This window comes from Leucoraja erinacea, chromosome 8 (genome assembly GCF_028641065.1).
Source record: "Leucoraja erinacea ecotype New England chromosome 8, Leri_hhj_1, whole genome shotgun sequence".
Classification (NCBI taxonomy): Eukaryota; Metazoa; Chordata; class Chondrichthyes; order Rajiformes; family Rajidae; genus Leucoraja; species Leucoraja erinaceus.
Window position 1 is genome coordinate 60439456 of NC_073384.1, and position 26559 is coordinate 60466014.

General features: G+C 38.5%; 1 protein-coding gene across 15 annotated transcripts in view; it reads right to left on the bottom strand.

The window, feature by feature from the left end:
- nrxn1a (neurexin 1a) overlaps window positions 1-26559 on the bottom strand; it is a 1388176-nt gene that overhangs the window by 101685 nt on the left and 1259932 nt on the right. For 12 of the 15 annotated variants that reach the window (XM_055639808.1, XM_055639806.1, XM_055639818.1 and 9 more), the window contains 2 exons: window positions 23310-23399; window positions 21862-22181 (listed from right to left, as the gene is read on the bottom strand). In XM_055639808.1, the coding sequence (XP_055495783.1) occupies window positions 21862-22181; window positions 23310-23399 (410 nt within the window). The remainder of the gene's footprint in view (window positions 1-21861; window positions 22182-23309; window positions 23400-26559) is intronic. The other 3 variants (XM_055639817.1, XM_055639816.1, XM_055639821.1) reach the window with 1 other exon arrangement.

Below are 26559 nucleotides of genomic sequence, written 5' to 3' on the forward strand. Positions count from 1 at the left end.
CTGCTGTTGTATGTTTCATTGTTACTTTAAGATCTACAGTTTTAATGTGCTTATATCTCAGATTCAGATTGAATTGCTTGCAATCTTTCACAATCAGTTTTTTTCTGTAATTAAACCCAGTTGAACAGCAGCAATACATTGAGTAGCAATTTATATTTCTGAACCAAATTTTCCAGTTTTTAAGTTTCTTGCTGGGAGCAAATCTTCTGTCCTGCTGAGTTATTCCATCTTTTTGTGTCTATCTTCAAAAATATGATTCTGCTTCACGTCTGCATTTAGTCCTCAAATGTAACCAGGAGCTTCTGGAGAGCTGCCATCCTGCTCTGAATACAGACATTTTGCCCGAGTTTCATATACTTTTTGGAATATAGTGCAATGGATTGTCCAAGAAATGTATGTTGTCAGTTGATTGTACAACACACCGATCTGAGATCAGCAATTCATATCCTAATCATTGTTCTCAACTTCTCAGACAGCAGATGCTGTTAATGGTACATTTAACGACACTTTATGGCCAAATTTAATGTTGTTATTTGTCCACCCAATGGATATGCAGAGAAAATAAAGTACGTTAGGAAACAGTCACGTTCAAGACAGTTAATTTTTACTAAACCAGTCTGACTAATTTACTCAAAATTGCTTGTTGTGACAAACATGTGAATTTAAATAAACTTATCTTATATTTAAAACATCTCTAACTTTCTAGATTTTGTTGAAATGGGAATAGATAAACAATGTCTCTTTGGTAAGTAACAATTAGCATTAAAAAATAAATAGAATGGCAAACAACTGCATATCACAGATACAAAATTCAATATCAATAATTTTTAATGGAAATCAGGTTAGAATTGATATATTAATTGGCCTTTGCTGTGCTAAACATAAATATTCTGTAGCATAGCTCGTGTGTTTTCATGTAAAATGTTTGTTTTTGTAATTTCCACTTTGCAATGGAGAAGCCTGGGACAGACAGGTTGATGTGGGAATGGAGATGTGAGTTGAAATGGCCCAGGAGCTCCAGGTGGCCATGGCAGATAGCCCTGACTTTAAAATTGCTGAACCTGAAAGCTGTGCCTTCTAGCTCCAGACATGGTTACGTGTTGATTCATGAATCACAAGAATTAAAAATGCAAACGCACAAGCAAATAGGAAGACTAGTTGGCCTTTATTGTCAATGTGATGAAGTGCAACGATAAAGTCTTGTTGCAATTATATGGGGCTTTATTGAAACTACGCCTGAAATGCAGTGCACAGATTTTATCTCACCCTGGAGATGACCAGTTTATATTCACTAGACTGCTCTCTGTGCTTTTATCACAGGGAGTGGAAACAAATCCACCATGATTCTGTTTCTAAAAAGTACTTTGATCTTCTTCTCCCCACCCCAACACGAGGGAGCTGAACGAGCACAGCATCAGCCTCGATTGTGCTTCTCCTTGTCAAATAATCTTTTCTTAATCTAAGGTTTAGGCAATGGGGTGTGATGTTTTCAGATTCAAATGTCAGTACCTAGTGCAGCAGAAGCTATATCTTTTGATGAGAATGAGAGCGGAAAAGGAATGGGGCATTTTTCAAAGATTAATTTTTCCATGTTACGATATGGTTGTTTCAGAAAATACATTTACTGCCAGTCATTCTGCTTTATATTCAGCCTTGCAATTCATTTATTTTGTATTACCTCCTTATTCAGTAATGCATGTAACTGACATTATTACTGTCAGATTAATTTAAACAGCCAGTCATTGTTTAAATATCATTATTGTCATTCAGATTCTAAAAGATTCTGGGTAATTAACCATTAATGAACCTCATGACTCTTATTCCAGAAGCCGTAGTGTTCAGTTTTTGCAGCGCTGTTGGATATTTCTGAAGCTACAGTCCCACTTTCCTTTTAATCCTTTCCTGCAGCTTTAGTCACGTACCTCAGTCTGTTGTAGCACAATGTGATGTGAGAACAGATTGGCTAATCTTATTTGTTTGAAGACTCTCGTACATCTGCACTGAATTTTCAGAGTATCTTTTGACTTGTACTATTAAAACCATCCAGTTAAAATCACGACGGGGACTTTTTTTAAACTGAATATAGGGTGGCATGGTGCCAGAGACCCAGGTTTGATTCTGATTTCAGGCGCTGTTTTCCTGTGATATTCTCCCTGTGACCATATGGGTCTCCTCCGGCTACTTGGGTATCCTCCCAAATCCCTAATACTTGCAGATTTGTAGGTTAATTGCCCCTAGCATGTAGGATGAAAAATAGTTCTAACATAGAACTAGTGTATGGATGGTCGATGGTTGGTGTGCTCAGAGGGCCGAAGGGCCAGTTTCCATGCTGTATCTCAAAGATAACTTTAAAAAAAATGCTCAGATGCATCTATTTCAGCCTTGTGTGCAGGAATAATATTCTTTCCTATTTTGTCATTTAACATATGTGAGGAGAGGGTTAGATTGTAACATGCTGAGTATTGACTCCTTGGATGGAAATGGTTAACCAGATAGTGCTGGCTAAAACAGAGTTGTCAGTAAACAGCCATATGCATGCATTCCTGCTAAATTAACAACACTATGTTCAAGCAAGCAGCCAGGTTCGAAGAACAATTAGGTGTTTTGGAAGTAAAAATAAAGAACTGCAGATGCTGATTAATACACAAATGACACAATATGCTGGGGTAACACACCAGGTCAGGCAGCATCTTTGGAGAATATGGATAGACGATGTTTCAGTTCAAGATCCTTTTCAGAGATGCATGGGGGGGGGGGGGGGGGGAGAGGAATGTTAGAAAAGGGGAAAGGCAGGACAAAGCGTGGCAGGTAATATGCGGACACAGGTGGTGGGGGGGGGGGGGGGGGGGGGGGGTATTGACTGGCTGGAACAAAGGCCAGATATAAGAATAGTCACCATGGCAGCGGTAGAGTTGTTGCCTTGCAGACTTGCAACACCGGAGACCTGTGTTATCCCGACAATGGGTGCTATCTGTACGGAGTTTGTACTTTCTCCCCGTGACTGCGTGGGTTTTCTCCGAGATGTTTGGTTGCCTCCCACAGACGTACAGGTTTGTAGGTTCATTGGTGTATGTGTAAATTGTCCCTTGTGGGTATAGGATAGTGTTAATGTGTGGAGCTTGCTGGTTGGTGCGGACTCGGTGGGCCGAAGGACCTGTTTCTGCTCTATATCTCCAAACTAAACTAAAAAAAACTAAACAGTAGGTGTGAGACAGGTTTATAGAGTTGCTGGTCAGGACACCAGGGGGAGGAAAGTAGCAGCAGGAGGGTGGGGGGTAGAGGTGAAGGGGAGAAATAGGTGGTAGTCCAGGTGGGGCACGTGGGGGGGGAGAGATGGATGCTGTAGGGAGAAAGGGAGAGTTAGTTAGATGACCTACAATTGGAGAATGCCACATTCTTACCATTGGGTTGTAAGCTACCCAAGTGGATATGAGATGGAAGAATGCATAGGGAAACTTAGAAGGACCAATAAATTATGTGGCTACCCGTGGGGTCACAAAGCCAAATGTTTGTCTTCCCAGAGACTTCAGATACCAGCTCTGTGCCCGTTGCAGCAAATAACGCTTGTTTATGACACAAAGGAGGATCACTAGTTATAAAGATAGTTTCAACTGCTGTTCTTAGATTAGGGTAGAAGCTCAGGCTTTTAGGTATAAAAAGGCCTGTTACTCACGGACTTTGCCTTTGGACTGAATCACGAATGGTGCCAGTGGAAAACTGTGAGCTGTGCTGCGGACTGAGCCATCTTGTTATGTATAAGTTGATAAGTATAGATGCTTTGTCCATAATAAAGCTTGCATTAATTGATGGAGAGCTGGAGTAACTCAGCAGATCAAGCAGCATTTCTGGACAAAAGGAATAGGTGACGTTTTGGGTTGAGACCAAGGGTCTCGACTCAAAGCGTCACCTATACGTTTCTCCAGAGATGCTGCCTGACCCGCTGAGTTACTCCAGCCTTTTGTATCTATCTTCAGTTTAAACCAGCATCTGCAGTTCTTTCCAACATATTGCATTGATTAATACCTTGTTTGTGATCTCTGATTCCAAAACCAAATAGTTGCTGTCAAAACTATTAGAATAATTGTTGCGTGTGGCATTACAACCTATCTTTAGGGATTTAAGTTAGTTGAATCAAGAAGCACAATCATTTGCTATTTACAACATCACATAAATACATTTCTTCTCAGCTGTTATCAGGCAACTGAAACATCCTACCAACAACTAGAGAGCAGTCCTGAGCTACTATCTACCTCATTGGAGTCTCGAAATGTCTTATATCAGACCTTACTGGACTTTATCTTGCACTAAATATCATTATGTTATTCCCTTATCATGCATCTGGATGGCTTGATTACAATCATGTATTGTCTTTCTGCTGATTGGTTAGCACGCAACAATAGCTTTTCACTGTACCTCGGTACACGTGACAAAAACCTCAACTTAACTCAAAGCTACTAGTTGCTTGATTTATATGCTTATGTATAAAGAACATATTTTCCTCAAGTATAAAAACAATTATTAAAGACAAATATCTTTGATAAGCTCCGACTAAAAGACAATCACATGGGTAATATTCCAAATAAAATGTGCACATGGCAACATCACATGTTACACCTCAAACTGATGGATGGGAAAGTTGTTTTAGCTAAGTGACTTTAAAGCTAAAAAGAAAAGAATGCTTCTGGTCATTAAAAATATATTTATTTCTAGATTTTAAAGTAAAATGTATTCAAGTGAATTAAACAAACGGGTAGAGTCATTAACACTTAAACCATTTATACGAGAAATCTCTGCTGTGGAGATCTGAGAAATCTACACAAAGCTAAATGCATGAACAAGGTTTAAAAGTGGATTTTTTTGTATAAGGTAGGTATATTACAAAACTTACCTTCAGCGGTGCTGCAGTTCTGCCACTGGCCGTGTGCGCGACTATGGCGCGACGTTGAGGGGGGGGGCGGGATTAAAATGGCGTTTTCTCCTGCCTGTCGGAGTCGATCTTTCTCAGCCTGTTCAGCTGCTGCAGAAAAATCGCTCCGACATCCGTTCTATGAAGTTTTTTAAAAATATTGCTGGATAATTTAATCCCTGGAGTAAAATAAAATTCGACCAAACGCCGTCAACGGGACGGATCTCCCGTACGGGACAAATAAAGGTAAGCCGTTCATTTTACATATAAACTTGCTTCTTAGGATTACTTTAATCCAAATTTTACGTTGGATTACTTTAATCCAAATTCCTTCCATTTGGCCTATAAATTCATGACAATCTATATACTTTTATGTGTGTGTGTGTGTGTGTGTGTGTGTGTGTGTGTGTGTGTGTGTGTGTGTGTGTGTGTGTGTGTGTGTGTGTGTGTGTGCGCGGTTTTGCATGTGAAAAGTATCTCCTCGAAAAATTGACGCAAAAACACGAGATTTTACTTATGAGTTCAGAAATCCACTCCTTGGTCATTTAGTTCCCCAGATTCTGAATAAAATTGATCACAAAACTAAAATTTTAAAATCTAAACGGCGCTCATCAGCTGCTGATGTTACAATGCCCACATGCTGACCAATCCAGGCCCAACTGCCTCCAGGCGCCACCCTCCCCCCCCCCCCCCCCACCGTGGATTAAAGCCCCCCCCCCCCCCCACACACGTACGCGGATTCGCGCCCCGCCCCCCATAGCTGGACTCCCATGCCCCCCCCCCTCAGCTCACTCCCAACCCCTGCCCCCCCCGCCCGCTCACACTCACACCAACCCCGCGCCCACCCACTCATTTCACTCCAAACCCCCCCGCCCGCCCGCTACCACCCCCCCCCCCCCACCCGTTCTCAAAATGGTCTGCAGATCGGGAGGTCACCAGAGGTCACAGCCGGTCATCGGCTTGAACATGGCGGCGGCAGTTATTGTCGCGCGGGGCATTACTCCTTCGGGGAAACCTGAAATTCCTCCCCTAGATCGCAGGGACACACGGCTCTCCACGTCGCCCGAGGTCAGCCCCGGCCGCCCCCCCCTCTCACCGAGTTCAGGCCCGCCCTCTCCCTCTCTCTCCCCCCCTCCTCTCCCCCATCCTCCTCCTTCCCTCTCCCCCCTCCCTCCTGCTGCAAACCCAACGTCCTGCCAGTTGCGCCTCTCGCAGGTCCTTTGATAAAAACCTTGCGACCCCCCCTCTCTCTCTCCCCCCCTCCCTCTCTCCCGGCACCCCCATTCCTGCGCCCCCCCCCCCCCCCCCCCCATTCAGTTCTCTTAATTTTTAAGAAAGTTATGGGCTTTTGACTGTCCTTGATCACAGCTTTTGAGTTAAGTCAATGGAAAAGCAATAGGGAACAAGATACTAATTTCTGAGTATGAAAATGGCCATAACTTTTTTTAATACTGAAGATATGAAAGTGAATTAGGTGTCAAATTAAACTTATTTTTATGCTTTATCTGATGGGATAAATTGCAGACTTGATTTTTAAAATCTCAAAATTTTGTAGCATTGCTATACAAGGCACCTATTATTAACATTGTAAGAGAATAAGTAGTACAAATAAACAGTGCCGATCAATAAGACAATGACTGATCTGTCCTTTCCTTGCTCAATTCCCACGACTTGATTTGCCTATTGTCCAAAAAATCTTTGTCTTAACCTTGAATATATTTAATGACTTGACATTGACAGCCCTCTGGAGCAAAGCATTCTAAAATGCCTAATTCTTGTTAGTGTCAATTATTTATCCTGAAACTATGCCCTACAATTCTGAACCGTCCCACTAGGGGAAAAAAAAAACATCACACTGTCAAGCCTCTTCAAAATCGCATAAAGGAACCCCTCTCATTCTTCTTAAAACCTAACAATGTTGTCTCATTCTCATCAATCTTTCCTAATTGGACAGCTCCCTTTACCCAGGAATCAATGCAATGAACCTTTGCAACACTGTCTCTAATGCAACTACATCCTCTCTTAAATAACACGATGCAGAGAACTCTACATCAAGTCCTTTGTGGTAATATGTTCTTACTATTGCTTTCTTTCCCTTTACAACCAACGCTCCACTTGCTTTCTTAATTATTTGCTTCACCTGCTTGCTAACCTTCTATGATGCTCATGTGGGGGCAGCCAGATCTTTGAGTATCAACATTTAATTTATATTTTAGGTGCTGGAGTAACTCAGCGAATCAAGCAACGTCTCTGCAGAAGATTGATAGGTGACATTTCGGGTTGGAACACCTCTGAAAATTAATTGTGGGGAAAAGGGGGGAGGGGAGAGGCAGGATAAGGCATTTGAGGTAATATGTGCACACAGACGTTGGGGGGGGGGGGGGGTTGACAGTGGAAAGAATGTAGGGGAATAGGTGTGACTTCTGGTGGGGCACAAGGGAGGGGGGGGTGTGGGGGGGGGGGGGGGGTCTGAGGTTCCCTAAAATTGGAAAATTCAATGTTCACACTGTTGGGTTGTAAACTACCTAGAATATGAGGAACTGTTCCTCCAGTTTGCGCAGGGCTTCACTCTGGCAATCAAGGGGACGCTGAACAGAAAAGTCGGTATGGAAATGCGAAGAGTTAAAATGGTTTAACATTTAAATAATGCTTCTTCTTTCCCACTAAAGGGCATAATCATAAATTGTACGACGTTATAGTCCATCTATTGTCGTTTTGTCCATTCGCAACCAAGCAAAGTCCCATTCAGCTTTGTTACATATGCAATTTTTCAAAGATTTTAAAACATTTTTAAAGCTACTAACTACTGTGCTCCAATCTAATTATAAAACAGTTTTGTATTTTTTGTAATTTTCAGTAATTTTTATTTGGAAATTTTTAATTTTTAATTGGGTTATTTGGAAATATCAGAAATTCTTTCTGATAATTCTATGTTTCTTCCACTGCACTAATCAAGCTCAAATATTTTATCACTTTTAAATGTTTTAAAAATCTTGCTTTAAATTGCTATCCAATTATACCATCACTGCTATTATGAATAAATTGAGCTTTATATTCAGAAAGACACAATCATAAAATTAAAAGCAGTAGCTGCTGTTTCTCCTTGCTTCATGTTCTTGGATCATAGATCATACAACAGTGATGGCCTTTCAGCCCACAATGCTTGCGCTGAACATGAGGCCACGTTAAATTGATTTTGGTCTTCCATTCCGGCTTCAAGAAAGGAAACACATTTTGAAGCGCTTATCAATCCAGGCCTTTTCCCTATCCTATGTTGTCCAACACAAAATTATCCTGTGTGTAATAAACAAGTTTGTAATTTTAAATAAAGGATCAGTGAACTACAACTATCCTTAGATTCATGATTCTTGTTTCCCCAACAGACACAAAAATATTGGCTAATTGCCTCGGTTTCTGCCAGGGTTGAAATGCAAAGATGTTCATTGTCACTGATGGTTATACACAAGAGCATTTTCCTATTGACTCAAAGAAAGGAAAAGCCGGTTTTCCTAAAGAATGGTTGTATGTGTAATGGCACATAGAACGGTAATCTAGTGAGTTACGGAAATAAAGAAATGACGGCATCAGTGCTAGTTTGCTTGGGACACTGAAATCCAACTGTGCTGCCAACCATTTGGCTCTCTGACTTCCTTTATCCTATTTTGCACTGTGGTGTAGCTGGTAGAGCAGATGCCTTACAGAGCCAGAGAACTTAGTTCAATCCTGACTTTGGGTGCTGTCTGTGTGGAATTTGCACATTTACCCTGTGATCACCTCTGTTTCCTCCAGGTGCTCCATTTTCCTTCCACATCCTAGATATGTGTGGGAGTTTGTAGCTTAATTGGCCTCTGTAGATTTTCTCTTGTTTATATGGAGTGGAAGCAAAAGTGGGATATCATAGATCTATGATCAGCGTGGACTGAGTGGGCCAAAGGACCCGTTTCCATGCTGTATCCATGCTGTATCATTATAATCAATATTTATATAATGTATTATTCATTTTATGTATATCATTGGGTGGCACAGTGACGTACCAGTAGAGTTGCTGCCTTATAGTGCCAGAGATGCGGGTACAATCTTGACCATGGGCGCTGTCTATACGGAGTTTGTACGTTCTCCCTGTGACCGCGTGGGTTTTCTCCAAGTGCTCCGGTTTCCTCCCACATTCCAAAGACGTGTAGGTTTGTAAGTTAATTGGCTTCAATGAAAAAAATTAAATTGTCCCTAGTGTGTAGGATAGTGGTAGTGTTGGCTTAGATGACATGGACTCAATAGGCCAAAGGGCCTATTTCCGCACTGAATCTCTCAACTAAACTAAACATTGTCTCCGTGATTTCCTGAAATGAGCTGCATTTTTTCAAAGGAATTTGCATTATCGCTGCTGCCTGCTGATTTACATAAAACTGTATTTTTAAATAATTAAAATGTCAAGTGCAACATAAGATTTTTTTGTAGAATGTAAAATAACTTATTTTGGAGTGCATTTAAATACAGCAACATTGATTTATAATAAACCTTATTATGCATACGTGGAAGTGACTGCAGTGATACATTTAGTTAGTTAGTTCTGAAATCAAATCAGAGTACAGCCAAAACCTACTTTTAAATTTTCATGAATGATCATTGCCAATGCATGCAGTGGTTTAGCTGCTAATACTATAATGCTTTCATGCAAAATGTTACATGCAATAAGTGTGGATGAAATGAGATTACAGTTTAAAAAAACCCAATCACATTGTGGTTTATTTCAGTCAATGGTTGATTGTAAATCTAAACTAATTAGCACTGTGAATGAAGAAATTACCTGTATAACATTATTTATTCTGGAAATGCTTCTTCAAAAATATCTATTACTTGTAAATGTTAATTTTTATTGTTTTAATTGGAATAAAAATGTGTTTTGGCTGAACAGATTTCATATTATTTCCAACAAAATAAAGGGGATTAATAAAATTAATAAATCATTGATGCCGTCTTGAAATAAATCATTGATGATTTTCAAAGGAAATTTCATATTTCAAGAGGAAAGCTTGCTTTTACATATATTTATATCATATGCATATCTTTTTTATATTGTACATTACAAGTCAATTAAGAAAAAAATACATTTGTATCAAGGTCTTAACGAAGGATAGAGATGGAGAACTAAAGAGGAATGAGAGGCTTTGATCAAGAAGCCACATGTAGAAGAGTGTAGAGATGTGGAATTTACCAGTGGATAGGACAATACATGGAGAAAATCATGAAATGAGAAGTTAAAAATTGAATCCGGATGGAAAAGGCGCCAATGTAAGTTAGCAAGTGCATTGGAGAAACTTTAGTGACTTTAAAAAAATATATTTTATTATTCACTCATACAGGGTATGGCATTTGTGGCAAGACCATGATTCATTGACCAGTAATTTCCTTTGAGATGGTAGCAGTAAGACTCTGCCTCAAATGGCTTGTCAGCATGGAGAGTTGGAGAGATTCACACAGTACATTTAGATACGGAGATATGTGAGATAATGACAATCTGTGGAATGAGTCAGTTTGGATCAGGATTTAAAGATTGTTGTATTTCTATGCACATAATGTCCTAATGCTCCTGGATCATGGTTAAACTGGCTCTGAATCGAGAGGCTACTTTGCCCTAGTCAATGTCAAACCACTTGAATGTTATTGGCATTACATTAATCTAGACAAATCTAGTGTATCCCATTATACAACCAAATCGTGTTTGCAGATGACAGATTCCTATTTCCTTAACTGTGGCTTCTGCTCTTATATAGTTGAGGGAGTGTTTGAACATATCTCATTTTTTTCCAAAACCTCTGATCTCACCCCTCTACTGTCCAGAATAAAAATGATATTTTCATTCCCTCATCTTCTATTCCAGTAGCCTTTGCATTCAACATTTCATCTTAAACAATTTTGTTGAAATTGAAATTACACCACCAGACACATCTTCCTTTGCCCTTTCACGATTCCAGGGGGACTACTCCCTTGGCATTTTTACATCTCTGCCAGCCTCTTTCCTTCTAAATGCACTCTCCATTGACCACGTTTCAGGGACCAAAACAATCTTCCCAGGTGATACAGCAATTCACTTGCACTTTTTCCAATGTAGCATTTTGCAAATCATGCTCACAATATGGTTTCTATATTGAAGAAAACAAATGGACATTATGTAATTGGTTTGGAAGCCTGGAAAAGTGAATTGGCCGCTTGTGCTTTAGCGTTATCCATCCATCCATAATATCAACTCAATGTTTTCCTCTTCACAGATGCTGCTTGATCTACTGGGCATTTCCCAGTATACTCATTTTGGGTTCATTTCTCTGGAACAGCATCAAACCACATTTCACAGCTTGTACATGTACCTTTACTTGTTATCCCCCTCTCTCTCTCTCTCTCTCTCTCTCTCTCTCTCTCTCCTCTCCCTCTCCCTCTCTTTAAATGCCCACATTAATCAATTAACCAGCCAACTCCATAAGAGAGCTAATGTGACCATTAATATGGTAATACATTGTACAATACAATCTATTGCTGATATTGCCACCACAAAATTGATAGATCCTGAGGCTTATAACTTGTTGGTCACCATAACAGCTACTGCTACTGACAATATGCACCTCCTTCATCTCATAGGCACCATGCACCTGTTTCATCTCATTAGGTTTAATTATATTAGCGGGAAAATTGCCTAATAACATGTGTGCTTTGACGCCCAGTGGAGTTTATGATAGTTTTATTAATAAACTGCATAGAATTTTTTAACATAAAGTTTGGTGTTTGATTACAAAGCCATATTCCAAAGCAATGATGGAATTCATCAGCAGCATATCATCCACTGTTCTTATTATGTATACACAACGTTCTTTGAATTGTAAATGCTGTCATCCCTGTACTGGTGGCAATGTCCAATATAGTTATAAAATGTGATAGCATTTCTTTAATAGCATCTTATTCAGGCAAATGTTTTACTTGTAATGTGCAATTAAAACAGCAAATTTAATCTTCTTATAGTCAGATTTAGGGGGTTGTAAATGTGATACTGAGTATTTTAGTATTAACTATTTTTAACACTATATATGGTGTGAAAATCGAACGGACATTTCCTAAATTGATTTCAATTAAATGCATCGTCTACCATTTGTGAGTAGATATATAGAAACATAGAAATTAGGTGCAGGAGTAGGCTATTTGACCCTTCGAGCCTGCACCGCCATTCAATATGATCATGGCTGATCATCCAACTCAGTATCCCGTACATGCCTTCTCTCCATACCCTCTGATCCCCTTAGCCACAAGGGCCACATCTAACTCCCTCTTAAATATAGCCAATGAACTGGCTTCAACTACCCTCTGTGGCAGAGAGTTCCAGAGATTCACCACTCTCTGTGTGAAAAAAGTTTTTCTCATCTTGGTTTTAAAGGATTTCCCCCTTATCCTTAAGCTGCGACCCCTTGTCCTGGACTTCCCCAACATCGGGAACAATCTTCCTGCATCTAGCCTGTCCAGCCCCTTAAGAATTGTGTAAGTTTCTATAAGATCCCCTCTCAATCTCCTAAATTCTAGAGAGTATAAACCAAGTCTATCCAGTCTTTCTTCATAAGACAGTCCTGACATCCCAGGAATCAGTCTGGTGAACCTTCTCTGCACTCCATCTATGGCAATAATGTCCTTCCTCAGATTTGGAGACCAAAACTGTACGTAATACTCCAGGTGTGGTCTCACCAAGACCCTGTACAACTGCAATAGAACCTCCCTGCTCCTATACTCAAATCCTTTTGCTATGAAAGCTAACATACCATTCACTTTCTTCACTGCCTGCTGCACCTGCATGCCTACTTTCAATGACTGGTGTACCATGACACCCAGGTCTCGCTGCATCTCCCCTTTTCCTAATCGGCCACCATTTAGATAATAGTCTGCTTTCCTGTTTTTGCCACCAAAATGGATAACCTCACATTTATCCACATTATACTGCATCTGCCAAACATTTGCCCACTCACCCAGCCTATCCAAGTCACCTTGCAGTCTCCTAGCATCCTCCTCACAGCTAACATTGCCCCCCAGCATAGTGTCATCCACAAACTTTGAGATATTGCCTTCAATTCCCTCATCGAGATCATTAATATATATTGTAAATAGCTGGGGTCCCAGCACTGAGCCTTGCGGTACCCCACTAGTCACTGCCCGCCATTGTGAAAATGACCCGTTTACTCCTACTCTTTGCTTCCTGTTTGCCAGCCAGTTCTCTATCCACATCAATACTGAACCCCCAATGCCATGTGCTTTAAGTTTGTATACTAATATAGATTCCATCAACTGTGGCTTTTCCCCAACAATTCAATTAAATTAAATAAAAGCAATTCTGGTTGATTAAGATATTGGTACTATAAGTGCATGTGCTTGGAATTTCCATGGAAATCCTTTGGATGCACACGGATATTGGAAAAATAAGTCATGTGCATTATTTCTGTACATTTTGTTGAATTATAGGGAGAGGGTCAGAGAACAACTGCAAACATTTTATTCATGGCATTGGTTAATGTGTTTTATGTCAGTCTATTTATGTTAAATAGTCTTTGTTTTTGAAACAGTTCAAGTTAAAACCCTCATACTCATCAATCAATCCAGAGAGACAAATGGGTCTTGGAGGCTCTTGCTGAACCACCTGCACAACACTTATCTAGTGTCTTGGGGGCTAAAACTTATCAGTGTTGGGTGGGGAGCTTGGGAATTTCTACACTGTTATGGAAAGAACTGCAGATGCTGGTTTAAATCGAAGATAGACACAAAATGTTGGAGTAACTCAGTATCTCTGGAAAGAAGGAATGGGTGACGTTTCGGGTCGAGACCCTTCTTCAGACATAGATATCTACAATATTATGCTTCATTCAACTGGATCTTCAATTATGGACGGCCAGCTATGGATGTAACAGATTCTGTTAGGAACTTATGTTAAACTGTGTTATTTATCATTATTGTTCATCACTTTTTTTAATTGGATGTTGCTTCATAGAAACTGCATACTTTAATTACACTCTGCAAACATGTATAAATCACTTCCAACTTTCCTGCACTATTTCATACTAATTGTACTTGGGATATTGATTTTTTCTTCACATGTACAATTTCTCACAATTATCTACACAATATATTGTATTTGGCTTTCAGGTTTTTTTAAAAATCTTGATTTACATATGTTACCTTCCAATCTTCTCACACAGGAACATCAGAATATAAATAGGTGTTTAGCTCTTCAAGCCTTTAAGTTTTAAGGCAGATGGGTACACTCTCTTGGTGTGAATCTACTTTAAATATAACATGCAGTGACTTATTATATTAACATTTAAAGTTTCTTTACAAGTAAATGGCTGCTCCAATTACATAAATATATTTTGGCCTAGGTATGTGGCATTAAAACGGTGTTAGCAATGCCCCAAATACTGTTTCAAAGAGCTCAAACACAAATGCAAAATTCATTACTGCCAGATCCAAAACAGGGCAAAGTGGGCTCAAACATGTATTATTCTTTTTCATGAAATTTACCACATTGATGACATCTTTCCTAAGACCGATCTCAGGAATTTATCTTTATAGAGACGAATCACAAATACCAGCTCCCTATCAGCAACTAGAGAGTGTTTTCCAGCAATGAATACAAGAAACGTTGATAAAAAGGGGCTTGCAGAATGCTCACAGGGGCCGAGGAAACTGCATGGGCTTCAGAAGAAGCTGAACACTAAACACGGTTACCATGTTCAAAGGATACAAAGGGCAAGAAGATGTTAGGCAAGCTACTGTATCTAAGATATGAGTACCTTCTTGAACCACGTACATTTCATATGCGTTCTGACATGTGACCAAATGCCCCATCCAGGGGTGAATTCAAAAGCCTCTTTTATCAAAAAATGAAATGGTTCTCACAACAATAAACACATTTTTACTTTACTTTCTTCTTTGTAAATGATTGGCATTACTTAGCTCAGAAATGTGTAGAAACTTTCTTAACATTGCATTGTTGCAATCGTAATGTACACAAGGTTTTGGACATGAAAATTGAAGGTCTAAAACTGCAATGTCTTCTTTAGATATTAATTTAACTTAATTTGTAGAGGAAATAAAGTAACAATATTGGAAACCGTAATGTGTATATTTATTGTTATAATGTCAATCGTCAATTTAAAGTAATTTCATATTTATCATTTCTGCACTGACTTCAATATGTAAAGTGGTCCCACTGTATATTGGCCCAGACTCCGATTGCAAGCTCTTTTCAATAATTAGTTTAGTTGCCCTTTGAATTTGCAATTTTTATAGTTACTGCAATGATTAAAAAGATACAAATAGCAATTTTGACAGCAACCAGCATCCATAATTCTAATTAATTCCCACCTTTAGATAGTTAGAAAAGAACATACATTGAGTTGAAAATACCATTCAGCCAATTTGGACTGATTGGATATGATTTGAAAAATTACGAGATTGGCCCAGTTTCGATAAATCAGGCTGAAAAACCTGGTATAAAAGTGATTCACAAGATTATAGTGTTTTACCTGTTTCCTGGAGATATATTTCTTTTAGCTGAATAGCAACTAGAATAATTAATGATGCATGTAAACAAACTCCAATTAAGTTTTGTGTGAGTTTAGATATTTCTAAAGGAACATTTGTGAAATAAAAGTGTCAACGTGACATGCAATAGGGCAGATACATCTAAATTTAATTATAGAACAACTCCAAATTCAAATTTTAATTGATACACTTCAGATTACGCTGATTTTTTCATTTTCCTTACCATTAAAAATACCATTAAAAATCAACTACAAGTAAGTGTGAATTTATAATTGTACAGTAACTATTCATCTATAAATTGAAACCATGGACCACAAATAAGATGAGACCTTGGCAATCATCACAACTGATGTGTTCAAACCACACTTTATGAAGATGATACAAATTGTTATAAAGAGTAAGAAAGAGGCAAGAGTGGACATTGGACCATTGGGAAATAATGCTGGATAGTGATAATGGGGAATAAAGAAATGGCAGAGGAATTGAAAAAATGTTTTGCATCATTCTTCACAGTGGAAGGCACCAGCAACATGCCTGAAATTCCAGTCATGGGGTGGAAATTAGTGGAGTGGGTATTACAAAGGACAAGGTGCTTGGGAAGCTGAAAGGTCTGAAGGTGGAAGAAGGGTTTTGGCCTGAAACGTTGCCTATTTCCTTCGCTCCATAGATGCTGCTGCACCCGCTGAGTTTCTCCAGCATTTTTGTGTACCTTCGATTTTCCAGCATCTGCAGTTCCTTCTTAAACAGGTGGATATGTCACCTGGACCGAATGGACTGCACCCTAGGGTTCTGAAAAAGGTGGCTTTAGAGATTGTGGAGGCATTAGTAGTGTTCTCCTAAACTGACATTTTTAAATTTCGTTGTACATGGTTCATGTTACAATGACAATAAAGAAACTATTCTATTTTATTCTATCTTTCAAGAACCACTAGAATCAGGAGTGGTTCCAGACAATTGGAAAATTGCAAATATTACCCCGCTGCACAAGAAGGGGGCAAAGCAGAAGAGCGGAAAACGCATCAGCTTTGCTCCCTTTTTGTACAGCGGGGTGATATTTGTCTGGTACCACTCCTGACTCCAGTGATTAGGCAGAGGTTCACTTGCACCTCCTCCAACCTCATCTACTCTATCCATTGTTCCAGGTGTCAACTTCTCTACATCAGCTTGGCTCGGCGATCATTTCGCTGAACACCTGCGCTCAGTCCATCTTAACCTACCTGAACTCCCAGTGGCTCAGCACTTCAACTCCCCCTCCCATTCCCAATCTGATCTTTCTGTCCTGGGCCTCATCCATTATCAGAGTGAGGCCCAGCATAAATTGGAGGAACATCACCTCATATTGGGTAGCTTACACTCCAGCGGTATGAACTTTGACTTCTCTAACTTCAGATATCCCTTGCTTTCTCTCTCCATCCCCTTCCCAGTTCTCCCACTAGTCTTACTGTCTCCACCTACATTCTATCTTTGTCCTGCCCCCTTCCCTGACATCAGTCTGAAGAAGGGTCTTGACCCAAAACGTCACCCATCCTTTCCTCCAGAGATGCTGCCTCCCACGCTGAGTTACTCCAGCATTTTGGGTCTACAGCGGAAACAATAGGCTGGTTAACCTGACTTTGGTGGCTGATAAGATTTCGGGGTCTATTATAAAGGATGAGGTTATGGAGTACTTAGAGGTTCATGATAAAATATGCTGAAGTCAGCATGGTTTTGTGAAGGGGAGATGATGCCTGACCAATATTAGGGCAGCCAAAGGAGAGCAGCCAAAGGAGAGGATGTTGTTTATCTTTATTTTCAGAAAGCCTTTGATAAGGTGCCACACATGAGGTTGCTAAGGAAGATGAGAGCCCATGGTATCAAAGGGAAAATACTAACATAGATAGCAGGTTGGCTGGATGGCAGAAGGCAAAGAGTGGCAATAAAGGGTGCTTTTTTTCTGGGTGCAGAGAAAGCAGGCTCAGCAGAAGGAATTGGACAGGTTGGGAGAGTGGGCAGTGTAGTTGCAGATGGAATGCAGCTTGGCAAAGTGTGGAGTTATGAATTTTGGTAGCAGCAATAAAGGTATAGGCTATTTTCTAAATGGGGAGATAATCCAGAAATCGGTGGTGCAAAGGGACTTGGAAGTGCTGGTGAAGGATTCCCAAAAGGTTAATTTGCAAGTTGATTAGGTAGCAAGAAAGGCAAACACAATGTTAGCATTTATTTCAAGAGGACTAGAATACACTAAACAGGGACGTAATGCTGAGGCCGCATTTGTAGTACTGTGAGCAATTTTGTGCCCTATATCTGAAGAAGGATATATTGGCTCTGGTGAGGGTCCAGAGGGGGTTTACACGAATGATCCCATGGGTTAACATATGATGAGCGTTTGATGGATCTGGGCCTCTACTCGCTGGAGTTGAGAAGGATGAGGTTTGGGGGGGGGGGACTTAATTGAAATTTACAAGATAGTGAAAGGCTTGGGTAGAGTGGATGTGGAGAGGATGTTTCCACTAGAATTAAAGAGTGTTCCTTTATGAAGGAGATGAGAAGGGATGTCTTCAGTCAAAGGATGATGAATCTGTGGAATTCATTGCCACAGGAGGCTATAGAGGCCAAGTCAATGGATATTTTTAAGGCAGATTGAGATAGAAAGATTCTTGATTAGTACAGGTGTCAGGCGTTATGGGGAGAAGGCAGAATAATGGGGTTAAGATGGAAAGACAATTCAGCCATGATTGAATGGCAGTAGACATGAGGGGTCACATGGCCTAATTCTGCTCCTATCACTTATGCACATGAAACATTACAAAAAATATCTGATCAATTTTAATCTCCTTACAGTATGTCACAAAATAATAGATTTGCACCAATAACACTTACTTACCTGGTCACAACCACTTAAGACTAATATTTCACACTATTAATGAGGTATTCTATGGTACTGAAGTATTCCTCATTCTGGAGATCCAGGAGGCAAATAATGACATATAGTGGAATATATATCCTTCCATATATTATTTATTTGCTCTTACTTTTTTCCTTATATTTACATTGTCTTACACAATGTTTTCCTCTGCTTTATTCATTTCTGTAAGTATTTATTAATCCTATTTCTTCCATGTACGGATAGTTTTTTAGCCTTTAATTGAAATTGGCCGAGATAGTACAATGAAACAGATTCTCAGAAGACGTTGGACAGCTTGTTAACCTAGAATCAATTTCTATTTCCAACAACTTATGGCAAAACTATAATATTTACTGAAGCATGTGACAAAACGTCCAATTGATTGTTATCAGATGTATTTTTGGTTTTGTTCTTTCCTTAAGAAAATCTTTATTTCAAGTTTTACAACCAATGGAGAAGGTTGATTAACTATCTTATGATAAAGGACCCTTTGTAGAAAAGTAAGCACAATATACTATTTTTGTTTCCTTAACTCAAGAACAACATAAATAAGAGTACAGTGAGAATCATGAAGTTAAAGATAATTATGTAGCTTTCAGTGGTATATTCACTAATGCTGGATTAGGAATTAGATTAGATGATTTTGAAATGTATAAGCAATTTAAAATATTTCAGAATTGCAAACATATATACTGCCCTGAGAAATATAAACTCCATGAGAAAACTGATCATCCATTGCTAAGTAAGGAGGTTAAGGAGAGTATCAGAATAACACTATCATTAGTAGCAACATATATACAATGAGCCTGAAATCAGTACAGAAAATGCTGGAAATACTCAGCAAGTAGCCAGCATTTGTGGGGAGAGAAACAGAGTTAATAACAGAAGAGGTGAGTCCTGGAAAAGATCAACCATGATCAAATTAAACGGTGGGGCAGGTTTGAAAAAGGCTAAGTGGCCTTATCCTACTCCCAATTTCTTATGATTCATGTTGATGCCCATTTATCTGACCATGCTGATGACAAATCATTGACCTGAAATATTAGCTCCCTTCTCTCCCTGCAGATGCTGCTTGACCTGCTGGAACATCCAGCATTTAAAAAATAAATTCTTCCATTAATCGCAATTTTTATTTTTGCATGCATACAAGCCTGCTCAGGGGAAGGTAATTAAATAAACAGCAGCAAATAACCAAAAGAGAAAAAGATTAATTATGGAAATAAATCATAAAGAAGCATAGTTTGTAAATGCTTTATAACTATGACAAATGGAAGTGGTGCAGAAATAAATGAATATCTCATGGATACAAATATCAGGAGAAATTATTAATGGAATGGCAAGGGCATGATGTAAATAATGTTTTATCTTTCTTCACAGCCAAAATAAATCAATGGAGGGAAATGGAGTTAGAAATGGAGAAGAATTAAGGAAGGAAATTAGCCATGAAGATAAAGGGATGGAGAAAGCAAGAGACCAGAAGCAAACACAATCTTCTCACTGGTAATTGTTATTCTGGATTCTTAAAGATTAATCACAGAAAATACAATTGATGTATTAACAATTATCTTCAATAATTCTATCAGTTCTATTGGTATTGATGTTGATGTATTATTATCACGTGTAGCGAGATATTGTGAAAAACTTTGTTTTGCATGTATCCAGGCAAATCATACTATATATGAGTACATCAGGTCATGCAAAAGAGAAAAGAAACAAAGTGCACAACATAGTGTTATACAGCGAAAGTGCAGATTTAAAAAAAGTGCAAAGATTGCAATGACTATTTTGGGATATTGAAAATGCATCTGAAGCATATGAGGCCTGTTCAGGAGTATAATTACAGCAGGAATAAGCTGTTTGTGAATCTGCAAGTACGTACTTTCAAGCATTTATATATTCTGCCCGATGATGCAGGGGAGAAGAGAGATTGACAAGGGTACGAGTGGATCTTGAGCTGTTTTTCTGAGGCAGCATAAAGTGTTGATGGGGTAATTTTAAGTAAAGGGTGGTGGGGAGGCTGGTTTGCATCAGGGAACGGGGGTGCATTCACAACTGCAAATTGTTGTGGTCTTGGCCATACCAAGCTGTGATGCGTCCTGATTGGGTGTTTTCTGAGATGCATCTGTAGGTTAGTAAGAGACGTTGGGGACATGCTAAATGTCCTTAACCCTTTGAGGAGGTAGAGGCTTTGGTATGCTTTCTTGGCCGTAGCATTAGTGTGGTTGGAGCAGGGCAAATTGTTGGTGATATTGACACCTCTCGACCATCTCCACTTCAGCATCACTGATACAGACTGGGGCATGACCCTACTCTGCTTTCTGAAGTGGATGACCTTTTCCTGTTACCTTCTAAGACTGGGGGAGAGGTATTGCCTTGACATCATGCCACTAAGCTCTCAATTTATTTCCTTTACTTTGTCTCATTATTTTCAGATCCGGCCCACTAGTCACACGTGCAAATTTATAAATGAAGTAAAAACAAAATTTGGCCATGAGTGTCTAGAACATGTAGAATGCAACCTTGAGGGGCACCGATGTTGAGAATTACCATGGAATAAGTTTTGTTACTGAGGCCTAATGATTGTGGCATCCAGTCAGGAAGTCAAGTATATAGTTGCACAGGTGGATGTCAAGTCCTAGGTTCAGAAATTTGGAGATGAGTGCAGGATCATCTGAATTGGATGCCACAGACTTGGTCTTCACTAGGGAATGGACCTCACGGGTCACTATTGGGAAATACTCGGGTTGACATTTTTGGCATGCAGTTGTCTACATACTCACAGAGGTGGCATACTTATTTAAATTGGCTGCTGAGTCCTTGGGGGTAATTCGATAGGTAAAAAATAAATAAGATAGCCTGAAGTTATTCATTGGAGTTTAAAAGAAAAAGATGTGATCAAGTTAAGGCAAGACTCAAAAAAAAATTGCCCAGGGAGGTGCAACAAACTTTCCGTTGCAGTGCAGCTAATTGTAAGGAAATTAGAAAATCATCATTGGACAGCACACAAAACAAAAGCTTTTCACTGTATCTCGATACACGTGAGAAGAATAAACCAATACCAATGACCAGTTGCAACGTCACCTATCCCATAGAAGGTGAATTATCTGACTTAATGGTTAAGCAGGTGCAAAGGATTGCTTTGCCTACTCCAGTTTTCATTTCTGATATTATTAGCTTGACGTGATCACAAGGGCTGATTAAATTCAGATCTTCAAGGAGGATTATTTACTTGAATCAAGCATTAAAAATTGTAGCTGACACAATCAGCTGATCCAATCTCCTCAGATGCCAACACACTACAAAAGGACTAAGTTGAAAAGAACCACCTGACATTGAAAGCTGTACTTTAATTTTGAAGCACTGACTCTTGGTTATAGCTTCACAGAAATGTCACCATGTATCTTTCCTTGATCATTGCATTGAAAGATATGCTGAAGGACTTCTCATTTTAAGACAACATTCATAGAATCAGAAAAGAAGAAAGCGAAAACCTGTGATTGATTACCTGAGTCATAACGTCTCTTGTGGTGGTCGATCTCCCTTTCCTGGTGGTGGTCGTGGCCATGGTGGTTGTAGTTTCCATAATGGTGGTCGATATTTCTGGTGGCTTTGATGTGGTTGTTGTTTCTGTTGTCATCGAGGACACTTCCCCTACTAATCTCACATTTCCTTCTATTCTGATGTTTGGGTCACTTTCAGCTGCCATATTAAGTACTTTCAAGCCATTGTAGTACAGGCCAGTTAGCTGACCCTGGAATGAACGAGCTTTGTCCTTGCCACCAATTTTTATAGTTGCTTGGCTATTGAAGATTGTAAGCTGCCGTCCTGTGGAAACATCGTTACATATATAGGAAAAATGTTGAATGTGGACTTAATTAACTTAAAAAATTTATTTTGCATTTATGTGAAGTAACAAATAATTTATGAAATGATTAAGGACTGCAATAAATTACTGAAGAATACCGTGAATAGTAATTTATTGCACAGATGGAATATATGAGATGTAGAATTTCAGTAAATGTCTTGGAGTAATTGAATTGTTTTGGTTGCTTAAAGGGCAATCAGAGCTGCTTCTTTCTATTTGCCTTTGTAGAGAATTCTTTCCAGTGCAATGTTTACAGATTTTGAGTACAAACATACAACAATAGTTAGAAAATGTTGCTTCACAAAAATAATAAAACATATCATACGAGCATATGAAAACATTTGATTGCCTTCCAGCAAGCCTACCTTTGGGTCGAAATGAAAAAAAGAAACAAAATTGTCAATGCAGATGCGAACTAACAAGTGATACATAAAATGAGAAAATTATGTGAAACATTTCACTCCAACAGAACAAACCTTTTCAACAGTACCATTTCTTGATTTTTTTGACAAAAATAATTTATAATATTTTTAAAGGGTTCAGTTTTAGCACAGCAAAAGCATGCAGCAAATGTCAGGTTTTATTGTTAACTTCTTTTCATACTACAATTCCTTCAAATGTTTGAAGTAAACGTTAAAGGGACTTAAGATCTTCTTTCCAATTCACATGAAGCACTATTTAAGTTATATATAGTTTAAAAGGACGTTGCAGAAATGTACACATGGATCAAAGCTAATTGTACATCCTTTAATGACTAAATTTAGACATAGTAAACATGTTCTGTACAGGATTTATCACTGTTTGTTAAATGTCTAGGATTAATGTTGTACATTGATCACAATTAGAAAACTATATTTAACAGTCCCTTTAACCTTGTTAATGGGGTATGCTTATTAAACTGCTGATATTTCAAAATGGGAAAAGAATTATTCAACACGCAATGCAATAATTCTAACTATTGTTTAAAACATTGTGTTTTATTTAATTTTACTGGCAATTTATATTTTAAGTTTATTAGTGTTACAATCCAACACTACTTGGTTATGTTCAAATTATTTTTTATTTGAAGTTTTAATCAATGTTTTTACCTTTGTCGAGTAGCCAATCATCAACTACTCGACCAAGTCGATATGGGATTCGCTGTCTAGCAATCGCCAGGCGTTCGTTATCATTGTTTCCTTTAAAGTTTAAAGAGACATTTCAATGGTTAAAATCTGTAAGGTCAAAGGTTAAAGGTTAATACTTAAATCTTGAGCTATACAGTTGTCACATGAATTTTGAATTTGGTAGTTTAAGAAATGCTATCTACAACATTTCAAGTGTCAAAGTTATTTTTTTTTAGCAAACAAAATTATTGTATTAATTAAGAATTAGAAAGCTGCATCGCCGTCTAAGTTATTGAAGTTATATTATAGACAAACCGAAAACAACAAATTAAATCATATCATATAACAACTTTACAAAAATATTCATCTGACTACCAGTTTTGAAGAGAGCCCATGTTAACTAGTTAAATCTTGATTCAATTGAATGATTTATTTGTGTTCACTGTAACTCTTCTCCATGTTAGTCTCACAAGAAAAAAAGATTATAAAAACCTAATGCCTGTGGCATGCACTTTCCTTCCATGCCTTAACACAGAACACATATCAATTTTTCTTTTGTATTCTAAAATTAAAAAGAATACATCATTCAAATTAGAAAAGCAGAAAGTGGTAAAATTAATTCTAAGAGTTCTTAAAAATCCATTAGGCTCATTATCAACAACAATACAAAACTATTGTGTTTGGATAAATTCTATATAAAACCATAAATGTCGGGAACAATACTGATTAAGTAAATGAGGCTTTGACAAAAGCAACTATAAATTTAATAACCCATTTCTTCTCAGTTGACATCATGCAATTATTAATTTTAAAAACTGCAAAGTAATTTAAATGTTTTTGTTTGTTCCTTGTTCAATTAATTTCTATAATTCAAATGACTTTGATTAAGAAAATATTTTTTTATTTGTTAAATCAGGATTTATTCCACAGAGACACCGCGCGCGCGCACACACACACACACGCACACATACACACACAGAACCCAAAAGACCATCTGATTTTAGTTATTATTTACATGCATTTGACGTTTTAGGAGTTTACTGTTCCATTAAAATTAATTTTATATAAAGTTTATAAAAAATCTTCTCAAGTCACTTAGGTCTGTAGCTCTTGGCCAAATACTTGGTCAACTCTCAACAAGTTATCATAAGGGATCATATCATAACCCCAGCTGACTACACCGATGATGAAATACCTATTGTACCTAGTATCTGCAATTGATATATAATTCAGTATCTTCTTTCAAACTTAAAATAATTAAATAGGAACAACCATCTACCATTTAACCCAATTCATCTGTGGTATATCCAGACCGATGATACTGAGAATTATCACACAATTGCAAGAGCACTCTATTGAAATAAGTCAAAATGTCAATAAGCAAAAAAATATGGCCTTTTCCGAATTATCCACAAAATAAAAGTAAATGGCTGAAGACTGGAGGATGGTTAACATTATGCCTGTTTAAGAAGACTGCAAAGAAAACATTGGACCTATTGGCAAGTAAGCATAACATCTGTGGTAGGACATTTATTGGAGTGTATTTTGAGGGATAAGAGAAACATGCATTTGGAAAAATGGGAGTAGATTAGTGATAGACAGCATGATTTTGTGCGTGGGAGATCGTGTCTTACAAATTTGATGGAGTTTTTTGAAGATGTAATGAAGAGGTTTGACGAGGGCAGGATCGTAGATATTGTCTATATGGACCAGCAAAATCTTTGATAAGCTTTTGCATGGCAGCTGCTCTGGAAAGTTACATTGCATAGGATTCAGGGAGAGCTAGCTAAGTGAATACAACATTGGGTTCATGGTAGGAAGCTGAGGGTGGTGGTGTTATAAGGCTAAACACTGTTGTAAACAGGGACCAGCTGAAATGGGGCATCTTGGTTAGCATGGATGGAGGACCTGTTCCCAGGCAGCGTGACTCTATCTCAGTAAGTAAGTCTTCGGCGATAGCAAATATACATTCATTTTCTTTTGAATATTTTCCCAAGGTGTAGGAGTCTGTTCAGTCTGTTTTTCCATTTACAAAATATCCCAAGGAACACCTGAGATATGTGTATTTTTCACTCCACAGCTGTCAGAGTTCATATAGCTTTTTCCTGAGTGACGTGCTTCATCTATTATTGTGTATAGGCATTCGGGTTGCTGGCATGAAATCTGTTTGCCACTTCAATGGCAGACAAATTGAAAAAGATTTGGTTTGGATAAAATATGATCATCCAAGGGCTGTGATGTGACATTACCCTTGCTGATTGAATTCCACACATCTCCATTCTTCCACTGAACAGACAATATTTTGTCACATTGTCGTGTATTAATTCTGTACGAACAGGTAGACCAAGTAATTTAACACATTCTGAAAAAGCTGTGAAAAAGTGAAAGGTCAAAGCTTTGAATCAGAACGAAAATCTTCAGCATAACTGAGGAAACGCAGTGAAAAAAAAACGTAATCATATCTTCATATATCTGCGGGTCAGATGAAATAGACTGGTGATGTCAGGCCAACTGCTGTGTGTTTTTTACTTTCCTCAGTGTATTATATTGGCACTGCTGAAATCTAATTCCATTTTGCCCTCTCTCAAATAAAGGTGTCAGTCATTGACATGAAACAGCAGCATCATCATTGAAAGGCAATGAAGGAGACAGATAATAAGTTGTTGGAGCCACAGAAGTAGAGAAACCCAGTGTATGTTTTTACCTCACAAATACTATTTATATTTTTGTCTACTTGCTCTCATTATTTACTCTCTATGCTAGACTTAACAAATGTTAATCATCACATTGAATAGGAATTTGAGGAGTAAGTTTTTCACACAAAGGTTGGTGGGTGTATGGAACAAGCTACTAGAGGAGGTAGTTTAGGCAGCGACTATCCCAATATTTAAGAAACAGTTGGACAGGTACATGGATAGGATAGGTTTAGAAACATAGAAATTAGGTGCAGGCGTAGGCCATTCGGCCCTTCGAGCCTGCACCGCCATTCAATATGATCATGGCTGATCATCCAACTCAGTATCCCGTACCTGCCTTCTCTCCATACCCCCTGATCCCCTTAGCCACAATGGCCACATCTAACTCCCTCTTAAATATAGCCAATGAACTGGCCTCAACTACCCTCTGTGGCAGAGAGTTCCAGAGATTCACCACTCTCTGTGTGAAAAAAGTTCTCCTCATCTCGGTTTTAAAGAATTTCCCCCTTATCCTTAAGCTGTGGCCCCTTGTCCTG